This window comes from Stomoxys calcitrans, chromosome 3 (genome assembly GCF_963082655.1).
Source record: "Stomoxys calcitrans chromosome 3, idStoCalc2.1, whole genome shotgun sequence".
Lineage (NCBI taxonomy): Eukaryota > Metazoa > Arthropoda > Insecta > Diptera > Muscidae > Stomoxys > Stomoxys calcitrans.
In genome coordinates this window covers 150,559,646-150,582,357 of record NC_081554.1, presented here as the reverse complement: position 1 = coordinate 150,582,357, position 22,712 = coordinate 150,559,646, and the positions used below count along the sequence as shown (strand labels likewise).

Here is a 22,712-nt window from a genome sequence, read left to right as displayed (position 1 = left end):
CGTGCATAAGATGGAAGTCGTACTAAAATGGTACCATAAAATAAGGATTTGCCAAGACATTTTAACCTAGGTAGTGTACAGCAAACAGCTGAGTACATTTTTTTCTCGCGAAGTACACTATCTATCAACGAGTTTTGGATGTGTGTGTGCATTATAGTTAAAGTCTAGTGACTTAGTTCGAAGCGAAAATGCCTGTTAAATTATTGAGAAATCCAACAGACTCTATTCCTCACTGAAGGTTGGTACTATATTCGTCTTTCACAGTTGAAAACACATATTTTTCGGGATTACTTTTTTGAAACACTACAAAAATCTATATGAAAATATAATACTTTTAAGAAAAATTATTCATAAGTAATGAGAGAATGTCCTACTAAATACTATCAGCAAGTTTTTTTGTTTCAAAATCTATGATCTAATACAAGTAATCACGAAAAAATGTCGCTATAAACGAACATTGTACCAGCCATAATATACAAACAAAAGGCAATCCCATGGCAGCCGGTTGTACGTACCGGATTGACCCGATGGAGTTATCCATCGGCAAGGGCTGCCGCCTCAGTGTACAACACACTGCTACAACAACAACAACAACAAACAAAAGTCAAATGGCAGATAACAGCATTGAAGTAGAGTTGGCATGGCAAAACAATTAAGGTCATGGGTATCTGTCAGGATTCACTGAATAAGGTTAAGCCAAGCGATCAGCCGATATACTTTTTTTTTAAGATTTGACGGTACTTGGCATTGAGGATGTCAACTTGTTCTCTTTTTACATTCATTCTTTGTTTACGTTTTCTCCTATATGATGACATTTTCAATCGTCAGATTTGACATCCTTAATGATGTTTATGGGGCCTATCCACTTTGTGTTTTTGCATGTGACCTAACCTTCTATTAGTGAATCCTGGGTATCTGTAAAGAAAATTCGTTTTGGTTATATCCATGGTACAATTATGAGGTAGGATCATTAGCACAACAACAAAATTTTACCCCCAAAGAGTGGCAAATGCCGTAAATTGAAACTTAAAAGTGGTTTAAAAAATAAACATTGTTTTGCAACTTATCTTCTTCAAATGTGTATTTTCATCATTATAAAACTGTTTTATTGGTTATGTGTGGAATATCCAATCAAATAGAACATCGTTTTCAGGTTTGAGAAAAATCACAGCTATGTTATCAAGCCTTCGACATTTAGAATTGCTGCAAAAACAAAACAAAAATAAAAAAATCATACTCAGCTGTTCGAATGAACTCACCTTATAAGTGCATCCTGGCTATGTCAATGCATTTCTAATGGTAACGAAAATTTCATTTGTGGTGCGTATCGCCCTTAAACAGTTGTATTTAGCTAAGCAGCTGTTTCTTATTTTTCCAATTTGGAAGAATTAGCTTGGTGTTTTTTTTTTATTTTGGAAGAAAGTGCAACCAGATCGATTCTGCATTGTAATGCGAAGCAGCAACAATCATCATATATATTCGACCAGCAACTACACAGATGTCCAACTCAAGGAGCAAGGAAACAGTTTATTTGCAGCACGCAAATACGATGATGCTATTAATTGTTATACAAAGGCAATAATTAAGAATCCCGATGTGGCCACATACTTCACCAATCGAGCTCTATGTTATTTAAAACTAAAACGTTGGGAGCTATCATGTCAAGATTGCAGAAGAGCATTGGACCTGGAGCCAAACATGTTGAAGGCCCATTTCTTTGCCGGCCAATCACTGATGGAAATGGAACTGTACGAGGAAGCTATAACACACCTACAAAGGGCATATGATTTATCTAAGGAGCAAAAGCAGAATTTTGGAGACGATATAACGTCACAGCTTCGTCTAGCACGCAAGAAACGTTGGCGTGCGCTGGAAGAAAAACAGATATCGCGGGAGATTGAACTACAGACATATCTGAATAGGCTCATTAAGGAAGATATGGAAAAGCGTTTGAGTCAACTGCAAATTGATGAAACCACCAATGAGGCCCTACTTAAGGATAAACAACAGGAAATAGAGCAGCAATGTGATGATCATGTTAAGGAGTTAAACAATCTCTTTGCCAAGGTCGATGAGCGCAGAAGAGAACGCGATGTCCCCGATTACTTGTGCGGCAAAATAAGCTTTGAAATACTCACGGACCCAGTTATAACTCCTTCGGGTATAACCTATGAACGCAAGGACATTGAAGAACACTTACAGCGTGTGGGACATTTTGACCCAGTCACTCGTGTTGAATTAACCCAAGATCAACTTATACCAAACTTTGCAATGAAGGAAGTAGTTGAAGCTTTCATTGCAGAGAATGAATGGGCCTTGGATTACTGAGTGTGAAACCATATGTGGTTTTGAGATACTACTGTTCGAAAGAAATTATCTGACATAAATTTCAAAAAGTGGCGGCCAAATCCCTGAAAACTCTCCAAGAACAATTTTAAAGCCGTTATGTATGTATGTAAATGTAATGCATATACAAGATATTTTTCTGTTTCGATTTTCATGCATACACCTATACTAAATTAGTTGTAAACAAAATTTGCAGGTCATTTCTAATTCAAAAACGAGAATGCCGATCACTATTGTTAGTGTGTGATGAAGATGGATAAGATAAAATTGTTCACTATTTTGCGTTAAAATTAAAACAAAATCCAATAAAAATCTATTATAATTATAATTTTGATTTTTTGAAGAAACGTTTTAACGGATGCGTTTATATAAGCAGGAACCAACAATTTTTAATTGGATAATCGGCTTATATGTTTCATACAAATTTGGATCATACCTAGGCGGATGTAAGAAGTCGTTGCAGAACTCGCCATGCAATATCGAATAAGAATTCTATAAGCAAATGTATCAAACTGAGAAACGATTGTACATATTGACCAATTTTGGATCATACTAGGCATGGATGTTACACATCATAATAGACGACATAATGTAAAATTACTTACCGTTCGAATGCGTATTGCGCTCTTAAGGGCTTGAGAAATCAAATTGTAGGATCGGTTTATATGGCATATGGGGCCACATGTAATCATGCATCGATTTGTCCCATTTAAACCTCCAACAGACAGCCGTACATCATGGCAAAGTTTATCTTCCCAGCAACCGAAAGAACATCTTTCAAAATATAAATGCACTACTTTTTTAAAAAGACACATGATTTTTATTCTTAGCTTTTTTGTTTTACAATTTTAGTCTTTTTACATTGATTTTTATAGTTTTTCTCTTATTTATTGGGGAGGGGTGGAAATTTTTGTGTTTTTCTCATTTTTGTAATAAATTTTGTAATTTTTTTATTTTTATTAAAAATAAAAAAATATAACGTGAAAATTTCAACATTCAAAACTCTACATTGGCATACTATTCTTATTAAATAAATTTTATATTTTATTTTTTCAATGTTTTTCCTTCGCTTAATATTACTGTTAATTTTGTGTGTTTGCGTTTTTTTTTACTTTTCTGATTTTTAAAAAGATGGTTTGTTAGAAATTATCGTTATGCTCATCATCATTATCATCGGTATCATCAAGACAATATGGTGACGACTGGTACTGCTGTCAGTCGGAGTCGTTGATAGTCTTCTTCCTTTTCTTAGCTTGCGATATTTTTTGCTTGGACCAGTCCTCCTATAAAAAAGTTAACAAAAGAAAATGTGTAATAATGTAGAAAAAAGTAAAAACGTGCTATGTTTGGCCGGGCCGACTCTTATGTACCCTCCACCATGAATCGCATTTGTCTTTTTTGAGTGACTTTTTTTAATATATATATATGAGCTTATCAAGTTATTGAGCTCTCTAGAAGCTCAAGAAGTCTAGTCTGGAGATCGGTTTATATGGCGGCTATATCAGTGGTTATGAACCGATTTGAACCATACTCAGCATAGTTGTTTGAAGTGATATCAAAACACTACGTGCAAAATTTCAGCCAAATCAAATAAGAGTTGCGCCCTCAAGAGGATCAAGAAGTCAAGACCCAAGATCGGTTTATATGGCAGATATACCAAAACATGGACAGATTTGGCCCATTTACAACCAAATTGTGCAAAATTTCAAGCACCTAGCTTTACTCCTTCGAAAGTTTGCGTTCTTTTGACGGACAAACGGGCGGATATGGCTAGAACAACGTAAAATGTCATGACGATCAAGAATATATATACTCTATGGGGTCCTAGACACATATTTCGAGGTGTTACAAACGGAATGACGAAATAAGTATACCGCCATCCTATGGTGGAGGGTATAAAAATATTTTGAGGCAGAGTTTGTGCGCAAGTATAGTCGAAGAAAAGTTGGTGAACAAGTTGCTGTAGCTGGTGTATTTCGTTCCGGTCCATAGGAGCGATTAACGCGAGAATATTATGGCCATTGTCATACTCCATATGACAAGCCTTGTCATATGGAGTTTCATAGGCACTCAGTATTAAAGCCAGAATCGGTGCCGCCCGAACGCTCACTGAGACTCTTCACTCGATATCGCTGATTGTCAGCGACAATTGCAGCTAATATGTATGTTTGGAGCATTCCACCATCCGCAACCTTTGGACGACCGGTAGCTCCCAGCTGAATACGATGAAAACCACACAAATCGTTTTTTTGCAGTCTCCATAACACTCATTGTGTTAAAGTGGCCGGAGATCTCATTATACGGAAACGACTTAATAGGTTGGCCGACAACACTATAAGTTTTCAAATCTTTAAAGGGTGACCCAAAGTGGAACATCAAATCGGAAGATGGGATTATTTAAGCATGTCCACCTATGACGCAAAATGTTTGGGTTTCAACCCTGGCAGGGCCATCAAAGATATTTTTAAACGTAGGAATATAAAATGGGATAGATCATATGTAAGCACGATCACCTATGACCCTAGACGTTTGGGTTTAAACCCTGCATTTTTTACCATTGCTCATCGCCGGAGAAAATGCTACCCACTTCTATGTTTATTCCAGGCATTTAAATCTTCCCAATGTATTGCCTAAGAAGGGTCAGAAGAGCACTAAATGCTCTCTACCCCTGTCGCAACTCAGTAGGTAGGAGATAAGGCCTTAGTTTAGGTTGAAGGACACGCGTAGTTGTAAGCCGCTTCCCTCGGAACCCCTCGTACATTGTGTTCATCCTAGTTATAGATGAAATAAGGGAGAGAGAAAACGAGACAAACGAAACACAGGTATACATGGCACAGAACTGAAAGTCCAAAATTATATGAGAGTCGAATGTATGTAGAGAGCTTAGAGAAGAATATATGTGTTCGCCCATAACCCTGGGACTTCTCTACGACATCGCGGGGCAAACCCACGAGTCCATCGCGATGTCAGCGACCTTACATTGCAGTGGCTGGTCGGGACTCTCACGAACAGCCCAAGGTCGCGTTTTCTCGGCCACAAGGTCTTTACTATTCTGCAGACCAAAACGCCAGTCGAAGCGATCGCCATAATAGGCATTCACCATCCCAAACAGCCAGCATAGGCGGGCACCATTTCCGTAGCATTCGCCGTTTAGTTCCCCACCACTCACTGGTGGACTGTGACTCACCACAATCTGACAGCAAATCACCGGAACGGGATAGCTGTGAGCACCACACTGGCTGGAACATTGGGCTCCAATTTGTGTGGTGTTCATTGCTGTCATGAGAAGGTTAGGTGCGAGCTACCGGGCGTGTCCACAGCTTGCGGTTAGAGGAATGCTCCATACAGAGTAGCTGCAACGGTAGTCGCGGCCAATTAGCGGTATCGAGCGGAGAGTCTTAGTGAGAGACCGAGCGGCACCGGCTCTTGCACAAATACTTAGTGTATATGATGCTCTATACGGCAAGGCGAGTTATTGGCGCCTTTAAATAACCAATGGCCAACCTGTTCCCGCGGCGATCGGTCCTTTGGACCGGAACGAGCTTGACGAGGATCGTCACCTCCACATGAAAATGTGGCTACAACGACGACGATGACATCAAATCCAAGCGTCCAAAACGCTCATTGCAACTCCCGACAAACCTTGACCTTACAAGAACCGCAGCCATTCCATTCCATTAAGGAACTGGGTCTAACTTTTTACATATCAATGAGTGCAATCCCATTTAAGTTTAAGCTCAATGATAAGTGGACCTTTTTAAAGCCGAGTCCGTGCAGTGCGGCACCTCTTTGAAGAGAATGTTTTTACATGGTATAGTACCTCATAAAAGTCGCCAGCATTAGGAGGGGATAACCACCGCTGAGAATTTTTTGTGATATTCTAGCTAGGATTCGAAACCGGAACTCGGAGACGTTCAGCGTCATAGGTGGGTCATTGCCATGTCAAGTCTTTGAGGTTGTGCTGCCTACAGGGATTTGTAGTGACGAGGAGGAGTTGAAGACGGTTGCGCACCGTAATTGCAGGGAGAAGTCACAGGATTATTGGTGAGCACCTCTTGCGCTTCCTTCTAGATACTCAAGAAGGAAAATAGGAAATAGAAAGGATCCCGCCGAACCTTTCTATTTCCTAATTGCTTCTCTAAGAAGTATGACCCTCTTGTAATTTTGGATTTCTGTAAGGGTGGCTAGCGGAGCGGAGCTACAGACGATGACCTTTTCCAGTTTCTGTGCCGTGTACAGCGGTGTCTCGTTTCTCACTCTCTTCCATTTCCACTCGCTTTGTCCATGTGAAGAATGAAGAACTCCCCTATACATTTTTTTACTTTATTATTTCATCCTTATCTAGGACGAATACAATGGACGAAGTCTCTCCACGTGAAGCGTCTAACAACCTAACCAAACCGATTTGGCTAGACGCGTGCCCCACAACGTAAATCAGGGTTCGGCAAAACTGCAATATTTTTCACGATAGTGTTGATGCTCAATTCACACGCATTCTAATTCTCTTTGCTCTAGCCTTGTAGAGACAGCAACGTATGAACACATACATGGGTGTATGCATAATTTTTCTATTTTCACTTCAAAAACAATGTTTTATTCTGATTCAACCATAGACAAGTATGTTTTTAGGTTTACTTTTAAAAAACTTCACTCGTTCTATTAAATAGTTTACTTTAGGCAATCGGCTAGAACAGAATTCTAACTCAAAACAGGGAAATGTGTGATTGGAAAACATGTCGAAACTGTAGGACGGAAGTTCTGTTTTAGCTAATTTCGTTTAAGACTTGTCTGAATAGGTGGATGTAACCATAAGGATTTTTGAAGCTATATGGCTGGTTTCACGTTAGAAACTAGAGAACAATGTACTAAAACGTTTAAATTAATTTGACAGACTGTCACTTGAACCTAGACTAATCTCACACCATTTTTATCGACTTTATAATGGAGATAACAAAACAAAAGGCCATATAATTTTTGTTTTCTTCCCAACTTACCTCACTAGAGTCCTCATCTGATGTGAATATTGGTTTTACTGGATCTGAATTTTTTTTACTATTAGCACTTGAATTGCTGGAATCTTTTTTTGATGTTGGTTGCTTACGTCCTCGTCCACTGCCTCCCCGACGGCCTACAGCTGTTGTTTCATCTTCGGCAGCCAAAGAAAATAGATCGCTGTATTGTTTCTGCGATACAAAAAAATTTCGTGTTTAAAGTCAACTAGAAGTTAGGAGTCTAATGAGGTTTCTTATTACCTTTGTGCTTTCTGTGCTATGTGTATAAGCAGTTTGTAAGGCCCTCTGCATGGTGTCATGTACGTAGAGGCCAGTGCCTGTACCATGTCGACAACTTCTTCGATAATGCTCTAAATGACTTAATACCTACAAAAAGCAAACAGGAATTAAGTTAAACGTTCTGTTGGTGAAACATTGCTAATTTACCTGATCTGCTGATGGTGTACTGTTTAATGCTGAACTTCCCTTAAGTGGCCTTTTTCGTTTATTTGGAGATGATGAAGGATATTTTGATGTTAACAGTGATGCTATAATTTCCGATAATTTCTCTTCGCAACGTTGACACCAAAACCTGGAATTAAATGACAAATTTTAACGACATTAAACTTTCATGGAAAATTTCACAAAAGTTAAAATTTAATAGAAAAATTGTTATAGATTTTGGTTGTTTATAGTATCGCCCTGTTTGCACCCCTCCTAATTTCAAATTACCTTAAAGCAGAAGTTACAAATGGATCGCCACGTGATTTTGTCTCTCTACTTAACAGTAGCCGTATTAGTTCATTCGTTGGTTCCTCACTTTTTAGCAGCAATAGGAGATAGCCCAATGCTTCTGGATGATTGGCAGCTTCTAATTCAGGTAATATATCCTAGTAACACATAAGAATATATTAGAATGTAAGTCCATTTGCAATGTTGTATGTATTTACTTACTTGCAGACACTTCAGAGGCACATCGTGAGCCTGAACCAGTTGCCATAGACATAGCTGTTCGAAAGTCTCATAGCCCAAACTTTCACGTATGCAATTAATAAGGCCATCTTGTTTGAATAGCGTCAGTTTTCCTTGGGCCACATAATACATTAAGTCTCGAAGGTTTCTAGCATCGATACACCTTAGGGTTATGCGCAGTAGATCGTTGTTATTGATAGCTGTCGCCTTAAATTCCCGATATATGTCGGGCAGAAGCCATAAGTATATATTGGTGTTCTCTTTTTCCAAAAGGTCCATATCACGCGTCAGACAACTGTCCACCTTTTCATCGACCGCATCGCAAATCATGCGATAAATGTTCGTCTTGAATTGAGCAGACTGTTGAGCATTTTTACGTGTCTGAAGTTTGACATGGACTTTCATGAAGTACAATAGCAGAAAGCCAGTTTCTGGAATACGTGTACAGATCTCAGTGAGCAGCGTTTGAAATGGTTTTTTACTCTTGTCTTCATTCTCATAGAGAAACCGAAACAGCCCGAATATTGGGTAACTTATACTTTTGGCTAGGTTCTTTTCGTCTGTTTTGCTTTCGGGAAAGATATTTTGCACTGGTAAAGTTTCGCGTAATATTAAATGCGTATTCGAGATCACATACTGAAGCTGTGCATCGTCTAAAGCTGAAGCGGGCAAAGTGCGAAAGTCTTCCAGGAAGGTCTCCCAAGTGAATGAGTTACGTTTGGTAACAAATGTTTCGAATGTATCGCTTATCGAGGCGGGTAGGTCGACTTTTTCCGGTTTCTCGGGCTTTTCTTTTAAGCGTACTTTGGACAGAGGCAAATCATCATCATCGTCTGTGTTCTCTTCATTTTTTACATCTTTGATATCTTCGTCGTCTTCACTGAAAGCCGCTTCGGTTTCCAGATCATTGGCTTCGGGAGGTATAATTGAAAGCTTATTATCTTCATCGGCCAAATTTGTTGAAGTTGCAACACCAACACCGAGCATAGCAGCACCAATACCACCACTGCCGGCTATGCCAACACCACCCCCGCCACCACTGTCAATAGATTGGGCATGTTCTAGCAAATCAGCAGTTGTTGAAATCTGGGGCTGATAATGATTTTGCATATGCTGCAGGTCATGTTGCTGCTGAGGTTGCTGAGTTGTTGGTCCACTACCGACGCCACCAAACATTATGGCCCCCTGGTGCATTGAACGTTGATCGGCTTCTTTTTTGAAAACTGGGGCTTGTATGACCGAAGAAGCTGGATACATGGGCGGGCCTACGTTACCAGCGGGCGTTGAAGGTGATACAAACTCTCTGAAATTCTCTCGAATTAACATGCGTAGCTCTCTATCCAATTTTGGGGACTCAAATAATGGTTGAATATTTGGAATGACCTGAAAGGATAGTAAAACACATTTTTTACAACACCAAATTGAAACTATTTTCTCAGCTTACCTGTTTTTCTAAAATTTTGTTCAACGAATTGTACACGCCCATTCTGATCTTATCCTCATGTTTTAAACAGAAATTCTTCATAATACGACACAGAAAATCCAACAGCGTACTGCTTACACTTGGATGATTGCGTATCGAATGATACATAACCAATATACCCGGTTCCACATTCATGATGTTGTCCTTCATGGGATCGAAAAATAGCCAATCGTAGAAAAGTGATAGCTTTGCATTGGCTGATGCTATGGTATTTGTACAAGAGGATATCAACCAACCAATTATGGCCCAACGTGGTATGATATCCGAACACAGCATATCATTTGTGGGATGTATGACATTAATGATGAATCGTATTAAATCCGAACGCAATGAATGGGATTCTGGTGTGGCAAAATACTTGTCCTGAAACCAATCTTGATAACGCTTTTGATTGCCAAATTTAACCGATGAGGCAAGGAAGTGCAGTTTGCGCTCAACTTCAGGTGTAAGGCGGCACTGAAGAAATCGTCGGCTGGTGCGTATCTGTAACAGGTGCCAAATACCATTGAAAGTGGGATGAAGACTTTTTGGATTGTGTAGTATATCACGCCATAGTTGTTCGAATTCTGGTATGCGTGCGACATTCTGCAGCAAACTAGAAGATAAAGAAGTTATCAATTTCACTTAGTACATTTACAATTGGTTTCAGTCCGTTAGATTTCGAAAAGTATAAAATTAGCAAAACTTATGTAAAATTTATGTTCAAATCATTTCCTACCGTAACCTAGTATTTATGGGATTTTTAAATAGTTCTTTTTTCGTCCATGTGTACAACTTACCGTACAAAATCTCTTCCTAATGGTATTATGTCCAAAAATCTCTCACGTATTAACGATATAACAAATTTTACCTCCTTATGACGTAAAACCGTCAATGCTGGACTGGCATGATCTTCGATCAGGCGCACATAGCTGTATACTACCGTTTGAATGAGAAATGACTGTGTTTCCAGCCACGGTCGATATTCTATGAATATGTCCAAAAGGCTTTCAACCAGAAATAGATTTTTTGGAGTCACATCACCACCGCCTGCTTGACGCAAACAATTCCATATTATGTTTTCAACATTCAGAACTTGGTGTTTGACAAGCTCACGCAATAACCATATTAATTGGCGTCGAGCGATCTCTGTAAGTTTATTGTACTTTTCTGCAACCAGCATAGTTAAATTGGTTACGACCATGTTCATGCCATCCCTCGCCACCAAGGTAAGATCTCTGTAGCTTTTGGGCGCCAATGCCTGATCGGTGAGCATGATGTATAGGAAACCAATGGATATTTCCTCATGTTGTTTCTCTTTACAAACTAGCTGGGATAACTTATCGTGCATATCCTTATCACTAAGGCCATTGATTTGTTGCTGTAAACTAATGTAAGCCCGTTCAAAACGCTGAAATGAAATGTGTTACCAGGATAATTAATGCATGAGAGTTGGGAAAGTGTTTTCATATGCTGCACAAACCTCTTCCAAATCATCTTTGACATCAACGGCAGTGCTTTGGAATAATTTCGAAATGTATGGGATTTTTTGTGTTGTTTCCATCTGTTGTTGTTGCTGTTGCATTTCACCAGGGTGTTGTGCGGAGTTCCCGGTATTAAAAATAATTACAAAATTGGTTCCAGCTCTCACAACTTTTCCGGTCTTTACACGCACAACCTGTCCAAGTCGTTCACTCCGGCTGTGGCGTTGCTTGGACAAACAACGACAATTTGAGACTCCTTCGTACTTCCACTCAGAGCAGCAGCAGCAATACCCAACCAATCATACGCACACAAACACACGCACGCACCAATATCGAGTGTGCAATGTTTACATTCACCTATCAATATATGTTTTCACCTAACTGTTAACTTTGCCAATTATAGTGCAAGTTTCCAAATGATATAAATATATTCAATAAAAATATTTCCAGCTCAAAGCTGACTAAAAATATGTGAAATCTTTTGGTGAAAACTGGAGAAAAACTTTTTCTTCAGGTCTCAAAAAAGAATTCACTTCGTTGGTCTTCTTCTTTTTAAAAATGCCATGTGAAGTGATTTCAAGTTATCAGCTTTAGGTTGTTATCGCAATAATTTTTATCGAATACTCAACTGCCAAGTGTGAAATGCCAAGAAATGTCGAGGAATTATCGTTCGAGTGGCAACACCAACTAACTGTCATCTTGTGCTTGTCATTCGGCAAATTAAAGCGGCTTTATTATTTTTTCGTTAAATAGCAGCAAAAAACGGCATAATATTACCTGAAAATGCCTTACGCTAATCAACCTTCTGTAACTATAACGGAATTAACCGACGACAATGTGAAGTTTGTTTTAGAAGACACTGAATTGAGCGTGGCCAATAGTTTAAGACGCGTCTTCATTGCGGAGACACCAACTTTGGCTATTGATTGGGTACAGCTGGAAGCCAACTCGACCGTGTTATCGGATGAATTTCTAGCACACAGAATTGGACTCATACCATTAATATCTGATGAAGTTGTGGAGAGACTACAATATACGCGCGATTGTATCTGCTTGGATTTTTGCCCTGAGTGTAGTGTTGAATTTACATTGGATGTGAAATGCACGGAAGATTCCACGAGACATGTGACAACGGCTGATCTAAAATCTAGTAATCCAAAGGTATTGCCAGTAACCTCGCGTCACCAGAATGATGAAGACAATGAGTATGGTGAAAGTACCGATGAAATTCTTATTATTAAATTGCGAAAGGGTCAAGAATTGAAGTTGCGAGCATATGCCAAAAAAGGTTTTGGCAAGGAGCATGCAAAATGGAACCCCACGGCAGGTGTTTGTTTTGAGTATGATCCCGACAACTCTATGCGGCATACTCTATACCCCAAACCAGATGAATGGCCCAAAAGTGAACACACCGAGTTAGACGACGATCAATACGAGGCCCCATACAATTGGGAGGCTAAACCCAATAAGTTTTTCTACAATGTAGAATCATCGGGAGCCCTAAAACCAGAGAATATCGTTATCATGGGTGTACAGGTATTGAAAAATAAACTATCTAACTTGCAGACTCAACTCAGTCATGAAAATCAAAATGATGCTCTGGCCGTTTAATGGAAAACTATGACAAATAAGTTAACAAAATATATCTTTTTCGTAATTATATTATTGTAATTGTAAACAAATTTGTGTATCTTTTTTAATGGTTAAATAGGTTTTTTATTTTAATGCCTAAAATATTAATATGCAATCATGTACCACAAATTTGAGCAACAAAGATGGGAGCAACTAAAAGTCAAATGGACATTAACAAAGTCTAGGTATTGAAAAAGAAAGTCTATCCTTCTTTCGAAATGTCTATCAGTGGCTGCTATATACAAGGATCTGGTCTAACAAGATTCTCGTGGACAATCTGGAAATCTATTTTAATCAGCTTTGTTTGGCTTTGCGGATTCCATAGTGGTAATGAGGCTCAAGAATTGGAACTAAAGAAAATGTTTTGATTCAGATTTTTTTTAGTGTTATTCAAATATATTTTGTTTGGCTAAGCCTAGCGACTGTTGAAATTAAAACTTTAGAAATATTTTTCGTAGTTATTGTATTTTTCAAAAAAAATTATGTTTAATCCTTAAATAAGTTTTCGATGTTAATGCCACCAATGGAACTTTTTGTTTCTGATTTGTTAAACTTCGTAGATTCTTTATCGGCTCTTGATAGGGAATCGGATTTCTGCAAAGTTTTTGCTTCACTAAATGCATCGGCCATGCTTTGTACTTTATCTTCTGACTCGGCATTGCTAATTTCTTGTGCCTCAATCTTCATTTGGGCTCTCTGCTGTTGCAATAAATCCATTGAGGTCTCAAATATTTTTTCTTCATCTAAGGCTCCCTGCGATTTGAGACCTTGATAAATTTTAATGAACTGTTGAGTTTGCGTCTCACGTCTTCTATCGAACATGCTTATCATTTCAACTTGTTTTTGCGATTTGTGAAATTTTCTGTAAAAAAAGAACAAAAAGTAAAAAATGTGGATTTTAAAATTCGTTTAAAATCTTAATATATTGTTAATAGTATAATGAAATGAGGACTGAAAATAAAAATTTAGACATTGCAACCTCCACCATAGGATGGGCATATACTTTTCAGAAACCATTTACTTTTGCTCGATATGACCAATTTTTTGCATAACTATTGCCCTGGGTCGTTAAAAAAACGAATTACACGAATGTTACCTGCCGGTATTTTAGCTCGTTCTCGCACAATGGCTTTTTTCAAAGCGTCCACAAAGAAATATTTGTTCTCCAAAATGGTCAAAATAAAGTACACAGAATTGGACCTAACAACCGCTGTGTAGACGAAGTGAAGTACCGAACATGATTATTTAGCCGTTCTTGGTTTATAAGTGCTTTATGTGACGGTGGTGTGACTTGTTGGTACGTACATGGTCTACGACTAGAATGTTTGTGTGCCCATGGCTCCAAAACAACTTCCAAAATGTTTTTCCGACAATAAGTCGCATTTATTTTGACGCCAAGCTCTACGAAATCGATTGGAGGGCGATCACAGCCGCACATACCATCATATGAGATGGAAAATTTCTTCGTGTCGTTGTTCTAAGGCTCAATATCTGTACGGGAGATCAGTCAGAGAACATCGTAGCGCAGAGGTTAGCATTTCCGCTTATGACACTGAAAGCCTGGGTTCAAATCCTGGCGAAAACCTCAGAAATAATTTTGACGGAGGTTACCGCCTCCTAACGCTGGCAACGTTTGTGAAATACTTTGCAATATAAAAATTTCTATTCTATTCGACACTCCGTTTGGACTCGGCTATAAAAAGCATTGAGCTTAAAATTTAATCGGACGGCACTTATTGTTATGTGAGAAGTTTGCCCCAGTTCCTTAATGGAATGTTCATGGACAAATTTGCATTTGAGCTCGATTAAGTTAACAGAAGCATTTTGGGGCTTCCAAATTGCTCAATTGGGAATTTTTTCTCGCCAGAGATACGAACGCTCGTGCAGCTTGCAACTCGCTTTTTGTCCGACTCAGAGTAATAGTCAAAGAAAATGGAATGTCGAAAAAGTGAATGGATTCTAAAATTTAGATAATTTCCACATTTTTGTCATTTGAATAAATAAAAAATAGTTTCACACAAAAAATCTTGTCATATGAATTGGCAATACTTCGGTTCAGCTACCCTGTGTTTGTATATTCTTGATTGTCATAAAATTTCAAATACATCTAGCCATGTAATTCCGGCCGCTCGTAATATTGCACATATACTCTTTATTGTTGTTGGCTCATTTTCATGTGGAGGTGACGATCCCCGTCAAGCTCCTGTAGGTGAACAAGCTCATTCCGGCCCAAAGGACCGATAGCCGCGGGAAACACGATGGGAGGCCTTGGTTATTTAAAGGCGCCAATAACTCGCCTTGTCATATCAAGCACGCCGGCTCTCAGTACTTGTGCAAGAGCCGGTGCCGGCCGGCCTATCACTCAGACTCTCCGCTTGATACAATCAGTGTATATGGGCTAAATCGGTTTAAGTTTAGATATAGCTCCCCTATAATCCCATCTCCCAATTTTACTTCTTAAGCCTCTAGAGAGCGGAATTTTATCTGATCGATCTGAAATTTTGTACGAGTTCCAACAAAATTCATAACTTGATAACTCCCATTTAAACCGATATCCCGTCAATAAATCTAAAGCCTCTAGAGAGCACAATTGTCTGAAATTTTGCGTGATGACTTCTGCCAAGACTTCCAACAATCTATACCCGGTCCTTTAAACTTTGACATAAGAAAGATATGAGGTCCAATAATAAAACTGGCTGTACTTACGCTCTGACTTTATCTTCCTCATAAAATATATTCTTTATGGCTATTTGAGGAGCTGGTCTATCAAAACGAGGTTCCACCTTTGGAGGAAATGCTGCATAAACATCATACCAAATTGGTTTGTCTTCGGGTTTCATGGCACCGGAACGCAACAAACCAGAAACTCTAAATGAAAAATTGATCTCAGAATATTGGCACGAATACAGACGTTCCGTCATACCTGGTGAAAATTGTTCCAATCTTCTCTAATCTGCTTTGAGCCATATTTTTTTAATATTAAGATTTTTGCTTTTAGAAATATTGAAATATTACGAAATAAATATCCCCATGCAAGTGTTTATACAATCAGCTGTTGATGTTTGATATCGATAATCAATAGCGTTAGTTGGCGTGTTATCGATTGTAAATTCAGCGGCTCACATTATTTTGTAAAAAAAGTTTTAAAACAAAAATGTATACGTAAACCTAAAAAAGTTTGAAAGTATTATTATTTAAGCAATAGTATTAAACTTTTATTGCGGACAATACCATTTATATTTATATTAAACAAAACTCTTTTGTGAATGATATTGCAATCAAGAAGAAGCAGCTATTACTTTGCCATCTCTAATAAGACAATGTAAACAAAAGCACGTTGGAACTGTTACTATTGGATGGAAAATTGTGTCACACATTTTATCCTTTGAACGTTTTAGAAGTTTTTATAACGAGACATTAACAAAAGAGCATACACCTGAAGAATGGGTGCTTTGGCTGAGGTAGATTTCATATTGCATCAAATATACATGTATGCTTAAGTAAATGTTATTTTATTCAGGTTGCTGGAGATGAAAACAATGGCGAAGGATCTCGTACTTTCGTTTTCCAAGATGAGGGACACACTTTGGGAAATGCATTGAAGACAATAATCAGTCGTTACCCTGATGTTGATTTTTGCGGTTACACCATACCTCATCCCACAGAAAACAAACTACATTTTCGCATACAGTCTTCGCAGGGCCGTGCAATAGATATACTAAAGCGTGGACTCGAAGACTTGGAAAAGTTATGTGATCATACCATTTATACATTTGAAAACGAAATAAAACAATTCAAAGTTCCAGCAACATAAGAAAACTAGGAAATTTTTATTAACTAGCGTATAAATAATTTCATAAATATATGTAGAAAACAATTATGTCGTTAAACCACTGAGCGAGCCTTTTTGGTATCTTGATTTGGTTTGCGCAAATGATGGTAATTCGGCAATACTTTTCGAAGGAAATCGATTTGTAGCGTTTGATACTGGAAGGCAAAATAAAAAATGGGATAGTAATTGAAGTTGAGTTATTCAAATGTACCGGGACTGTGCATGTAATATATTTATGATGGTTCGGAAAGGTAGCACCAGTTAAATTATAAGCTGTATCCGCTATGCCGACTCACTTGCTCAGCCAGCGTTTATCTACTTCTGTCAGCATATAGTTCATATCTGAGGAATGGGTGGACACGGAACGGGATAGCTGTGAGCACCACACAGGCTGGAACTTTAAGGTTTTCATCGCAGTCACGAGAAGCTTAGCTGCGAGCTACCGGGCGCTTCCACAGGTTGCGGAGAGTGAAATGCTCCATATGGAGTAGATGCAGCGGCAGTCGCGGACAATCAGCGGTATCGAGCGGAGATTCTTAGCGGGAGGCTGGGCGACACCGGTCCTTGCATAAATACTGAGTACCTATGATGTTCGATATGGCAAGGCGAGTTAATGAAAATGAGGCTACAGCAACAACATGGGGGGACACTAAGGTCAATTGCATACAAAAAGTAGGAAACCCGTATCTGACGAAAGCGAAAGATTTTCTTCCAATTAGGCTGTTATGCCTTAGACTCTGAAGAATTTTATAGACACATGTCTCAGTATCAGATCAGGAAACCAGAAGATAGCTAAACAGTTCAAAATTATCCTGTAGTGGATGGCGGTCCACAGAGATATACCGGAGCATATTAGCTTGCAAGACTGCAAATCAGTTTCAATCCCAGCAGCCGGTTGTACGTACCGGATTGACCCGATGGAGTTCTCCATCGGCAATGGCTGCCGCCTCAGTGTACATCACACTGCTACAACAACAAATAATTTTCAATCACGAAAGTAATTGATCCAATTAATTTTTTGATTGAAACAGCTTCAATCACGATAATGAAAATATGAATCACTGTGTTTAAAAAAGTAATTGAAAAATTTTCGATTCAAAAATTTCAATAACCACTGTAGTTGAAAAAGAAAACATATTCAATTAAAAAATGGTTAAATCAATTAATTTTTTTAATTGATTTTAATTTCAATAAAAATTTTAATTGAAAAATTGTTTGCAATTTTGTTTTGTTTTGGGTGTACCTCAAACATTGCAGGTGAAATGGAATCGGTATGGCTTCTGTCACAAGTAAACAAATTTTTTGATAAGAACAATGATCAGAATAAAAATTATGACTGTGAACGCTCCAAGCTTATGTGGCCCTATCTAAACTTAAAGAAGCCTTTTGCTTTGATACCATTGTCTCATCTCAACTTTCATTACAGATCACTGTCTAAATGGAAAATACGCTGACAGATCGAAAGTTCGCAAAATGAAAATGGTTTGGCTCAAGCAGCGAGTACCTCAAGGAAGAGAAATCTCTAAAGCGGGATGTGAGTGTGTTTTGTACCTGCAGGCAGAAGTTACACTTTAGTTCCGTTGTTGTGAGGACTTCTCTGAATTAGCGAATGTAAACATTTGCACGATCTGACTTTTAGAATGGACTAAAGGTGGCACAAGTGAATCTAATTGCAGACTGTCAACACTTAAGGACTTTTTTCGGTCTTAACATGCTTAATCATGTCCATCCTATATCATGCACAAATCCAGTACATTTTGTATTGCAACTTACTGCATATTTATCAATTGCCTCTCGTTGTGAACAGTCACGTCCATATATTACTGTGCTCTCCGCTAATTGTTGCTTGCATTTTAAACGAACAGCCGCACCCACAATACATCCATTGCCGACAGTAATTTCTGGTCCGACGTAACTTTTGCATTCGAATACATTTTTATCGCCTATTTTCTGAGCTTCCACAACACAGCCAACTTCAAAAACATTATTGGAACCAATGACCAGTGGTGGAAGAGGTTCTAGATTTCCAGCTTCTTTCAAGCGTTTCTGCTCATCAGTTAAGCGATAGGCTATTGTTGCATATTCTTCCACTATACAATTTTCTCCCAATATTATAGGACCTGCCTCGGCCAGAATGGACGCACTTGGGTGTATGACACATCCTTGCGATATGGTGATGTCACCACGTAGCGTACTGTCTTCACAAACAATGGATCGGTTCATGATTTTAATGCTGTGATCAAGAAGGGTATATGAGAACTTGAGCAATTAGAATATATAGCATATTTACTCATTATTATCCGCTGGAGGCATTTTTTTAACTTTATATTTTTCCACTTTATAATTTGTTGTGGTTAGTGATGACACTGTTACGATAAGCAAACTAAACTGGTAGATTGATATCGATAAAAATAATGGGGTGTTTGCATTATTTAATAATGGGACTTGTTTTCTGTAAAGGCTGGTATTATGTACGCGAACTTTTTTCGTGATTTCTTTTTTTAGATAATAGATTTTTAAGCAAAAAAAAACTTGCTGATTTTATTCAGTAGAACATTCTCCCATAACTTATGAATTTATTTTTATAAAAGGATTATGTTATCATTGAAATTTTTGTAGTGTTTCAAAAATTTATCGCGAAAAACATGTGTTTTTAACTATGTTGCAAGGTGATGTGCGAACATAGTCAGTAGTGGGTCACAAGCGTAGTCGTCGCCTTCTGCGTTCTCGTCATCAGACCATGTGACCTCTCCCGACCTTTTACGTGCGACAATATACGCAACAGCAGCATCCCAGTCCCAACATTTCCAGGTCAGTGTCGGGAAGTGTATCATTTTTGCAATTAAATTGCAACGCTCCCGAGGCAAGAGCGACGAGAAAGTGAATTTTATGAGTCGGAAAAATATATTGGTTGCAGTAATCCAGGAGGCAAAGCAGACCAACACCAACAGCTTGCACAGTTGTCACGGATACAACGTGTTACGTAAGGATCGCTTAAGGAATGGAGATGGGGGATTGGCCTTTGTGATACACCATTCCTTGCAGGATAAACTATTCTCTCCTGTACCTGGCGCTAGTGACCCCTACATGGATTGCGTGAGGCTAGCAGTCAGGCCCGGTACTGCCGAGATAGAACTATGCAACGTGTAACCGTCGGTTGGTGGCTGTGTCCCAATAGAAAGCCAGGCTTACAAGCCCGACATAAGTGGGCTACCATCTGGCCATAATCGTCTGGTTCTAAGAGACTTTAATGCGCATAACATTTCATGGCATTCTCCCCTAGGCAACGACCAGCGGGGCATAGCTTTGGTAGAGCAGATGGAAGGCTCCACGTTTTGCATGTTCTCCTTCAAGGCCAAATTGTTGGCCTTTCATTCCTCCTTAGCATGCAATGGCCCGGCACCCAAAATATGTGGATCGTGCTATCGCCAAGGAAGGCGCCTTACACTCCAAGACTATTCGTGGTCTTACCGTCCTGGTTTTAATAGCCCTGAGAGTCAGTTTATTGTCTGTAACGATCTTCACATTCGAAGTCCTTGCGCTAACACCATACTTCTTCACTCACTCTGCGGTCGCCAGGATCTCCACATGCAGAGAGGTATTATGGCCTGTATTCCATTAGGTTAGGTTGAAAAGAGGGTGCGGATATTAATCCGCCCCATGCCACTTAGGACATACTCCTAAGCCTAAGTAATAGGCTTGTTGTGCGCTCTAAACACTAAAAAGTAAGAAAAACAATTTTAAGTTAGGAATTTCGTGCTACTTACAAAATCTTTTATTGTTTTCCATTCCATTCCCCTAATTTGGTTCATGTCTGGTATTGTGTTCCCACCTAAGTACCGGTGTCTTTCAGCCGCGAAAGCCGTGCAATGACATTGGAAATGCTCCAACGTCTCATCATCTTCCCCACATGCCCTACCTCGTGGACCTAGGTGTCCTATTATGATACCAAAAGTTATACTGACCTCCTTCTTACTTCCTTTCAGTAATAGCCTCGTCTTCTCATGTAACACTGATCCGTAGAGTTACATGCGCATTCGTCGCCCACTCCCACGTCCTTAACTCGGACTGTGTCGACTCGAAAGGTTTCCATTAAATAAGAGATGAAATTTCATTCACACGTAAGGGCACTCGATCGCGTATGCGGTAATTTGGACCGAGTTCCGTCAATCAAAGTTTGTACCTCTGGCACAAGTTCCTCGCATTTGACCGCAAGTGTCGTCTTAGGTATTCGACACTCTTTCTCTCTTCTTCTATTCCATCCAGGTTTCCTATCTTCGCTTTGATTATACATAGATGGTATGACATGCTCCAATTCTCTCTCCATTCTCCCATCGCCTTAGACGCAGTGCCTGACTCATGCTTAATCTGTATGTCGATGGGTCGGGTATCTAGAATAGTCTCCAGTGCCCTAATGCAAATGGTCTTTATCGCCCCACCTATGCTAAGACAACATGTTCTCGGAACCTGTTGCATTATCGTTATGTTGCACTTTTTCTCCATTGCAGTCCAGCAAACTTCTGAGGCGTGAGTAACTATAGGTTTAATCACGCTCCTGTTGAGCCAATGGACTATTCTCGTACATAGTGCCCAACATCTGTCAGACTTCTCGGTACGCACCTAAATGTGACACTTCCAATTCAGTTTCCTGTCCAAAATCGCTCCTAAGTATTTGACATATTCGGATTAGCCTAGTCGTATGGGATTTCTTAGACCCATTCGGCCTTTCTGCATGTCTGATTCGGTTCCCTACCCCTATGTAATGTTAAGCCTTCGGTCAACCACATTGTTTCAAGATTCCCGTGTATTCTCGTGTCCCTCGCGTCCTATCCTCCGAGAAGTCTTCCGAATTTTGTGCAGTTGGGTTTTACCTTATTAAGAGGTTGATTGGATTCGGCGCTGGCCGTGTTCTTCTCAACCTATTGTAGCGATGGTCCCTGAAGGAGTGCTTCATGGAGACTCTAAAATCCTGAACCTCGTTGATTAGATTTTGTTACTTTGCCGTACGTATAAGAGGGCGGCTCCTTACTTTTACAGCGACCATTTGCTCCTTCCGAGATGTGTATGACATCCTGTAGGAAGCCACAGTCCTCCATTAAGTCCCAGAGGCCGTGCAAGCATCCTTCACACCATTTCTGACTGTGTCTCCCCCAATTGGATACTGCCTTGAGTCTCCATTGAGGATGAGCTGGCCTGGTCTTTCCAGAGTACTTGAAAGCGGCGAGGTCTTTTTCTTTTTAAATGGTTTTCCAGTGTTCTGCTTTCCGGGATCCTTGATTCTCTTTCCAGCTTGCGTAGAAGTGGTTTGAATGTCCGTTGTATCCCTACGAGCATCCTGCTCTTTCGGTCGATTGCCCAGCCGGTTGCTTTATGGGTTTTGTTGTAAGCTTAGCAATGTTTCGCCCACTTCTGCTATCTTCCCGGAGACTTCATCTCTTGAACTGGCAAAAATGACTGTTTCATTAACATTGTCGTTGTCTCAATCGGAACACCACCTTTTCATATAGGCTAGAGATGGACTGCGCATCCATCTAGGTTATCCTTCTCCTCCTTCTTAATGCAGTATGCACCTCTGGCGAAATTTTGGTTACCATCAGAAATTCATTGACATGTCCTAAGCGAAATTTTCGTTACCGATACCGTTATCGAAAGTTTCGGTTGCAGGTATGCAGCTCAAATGAAATTTTCTTTGCGTAACAGGGTGACATAATATGCATTGGACATTTTTTCTTGCAATAAAAACGATACATTCCGCTGCGCCTTCTTTCACTTTCTTATTTAATCTGACCGTTATACTGGTACGGTCAGTCCTGTCCTGTTTGGGGGTGTTGGTATGTCCTTTCAGACGTTTCGCCCCAATGCAGATATCATTTTTATGCTCTTTTACCTTTACCTTTCATTTGAGCCTTATACTGCTGTCGTTGGTAAATATATCCTGTATGGGGGTATTTTTGGGGGTGAGTTGGACGCCCATATATCAGTTACGTGATCTA

The 22,712-nt window shown here is 39.4% G+C and overlaps 6 protein-coding genes across 6 annotated transcripts; 3 read left to right on the top strand and 3 right to left on the bottom strand.

Moving 5' to 3' along the window:
* The first annotated feature begins 1,335 nt into the window (after positions 1 to 1,335).
* LOC106080897 (E3 ubiquitin-protein ligase CHIP) lies at positions 1,336 to 2,674 on the top strand. Its single transcript, XM_013242500.1, has one exon. The coding sequence runs from the start codon at positions 1,450 to 1,452 to the stop codon at positions 2,326 to 2,328; it is 879 nt and encodes a 292-aa protein (XP_013097954.1). The 5' UTR covers positions 1,336 to 1,449; the 3' UTR covers positions 2,329 to 2,674.
* A 687-nt stretch (positions 2,675 to 3,361) lies between these two features.
* On the bottom strand, positions 3,362 to 11,810 carry LOC106080902 (integrator complex subunit 3 homolog). Its single transcript, XM_013242505.2, has 9 exons — positions 11,255 to 11,810; positions 10,572 to 11,182; positions 9,754 to 10,387; positions 8,292 to 9,692; positions 8,070 to 8,227; positions 7,785 to 7,929; positions 7,599 to 7,724; positions 7,341 to 7,529; positions 3,362 to 3,629 (listed from the first exon to the last, which is right to left on the bottom strand). The coding sequence occupies exons 1-9, from the start codon at positions 11,354 to 11,356 to the stop codon at positions 3,561 to 3,563; spliced, it is 3,435 nt and encodes a 1,144-aa protein (XP_013097959.1). The 5' UTR covers positions 11,357 to 11,810; the 3' UTR covers positions 3,362 to 3,560.
* A 124-nt stretch (positions 11,811 to 11,934) lies between these two features.
* Positions 11,935 to 12,937, top strand: LOC106080900 (DNA-directed RNA polymerase II subunit RPB3). The gene has a single exon (XM_013242503.2). It carries the CDS (start codon positions 12,039 to 12,041, stop codon positions 12,864 to 12,866), a length of 828 nt encoding a protein of 275 aa, XP_013097957.1. The 5' UTR covers positions 11,935 to 12,038; the 3' UTR covers positions 12,867 to 12,937.
* A 396-nt stretch (positions 12,938 to 13,333) lies between these two features.
* On the bottom strand, positions 13,334 to 15,935 carry LOC106080901 (small ribosomal subunit protein mS23). Its single transcript, XM_013242504.2, has 3 exons — positions 15,811 to 15,935; positions 15,594 to 15,755; positions 13,334 to 13,749 (listed from the first exon to the last, which is right to left on the bottom strand). Exons 1-3 carry the CDS (start codon positions 15,852 to 15,854, stop codon positions 13,374 to 13,376), a joined length of 582 nt encoding a protein of 193 aa, XP_013097958.1. The 5' UTR covers positions 15,855 to 15,935; the 3' UTR covers positions 13,334 to 13,373.
* A 214-nt stretch (positions 15,936 to 16,149) lies between these two features.
* On the top strand, positions 16,150 to 16,706 carry LOC106080887 (probable DNA-directed RNA polymerases I and III subunit RPAC2). Its single transcript, XM_013242492.2, has 2 exons — positions 16,150 to 16,348; positions 16,408 to 16,706. The coding sequence occupies exons 1-2, from the start codon at positions 16,331 to 16,333 to the stop codon at positions 16,699 to 16,701; spliced, it is 312 nt and encodes a 103-aa protein (XP_013097946.1). The 5' UTR covers positions 16,150 to 16,330; the 3' UTR covers positions 16,702 to 16,706.
* On the bottom strand, positions 16,688 to 19,087 carry LOC106080886 (dynactin subunit 6). The gene is made up of 3 exons (XM_013242491.2): positions 19,010 to 19,087; positions 18,493 to 18,952; positions 16,688 to 16,874 (listed from the first exon to the last, which is right to left on the bottom strand). The coding sequence occupies exons 1-3, from the start codon at positions 19,030 to 19,032 to the stop codon at positions 16,773 to 16,775; spliced, it is 585 nt and encodes a 194-aa protein (XP_013097945.1). The 5' UTR covers positions 19,033 to 19,087; the 3' UTR covers positions 16,688 to 16,772.
* Between the last annotated feature and the right edge of the window lie 3,625 nt (positions 19,088 to 22,712).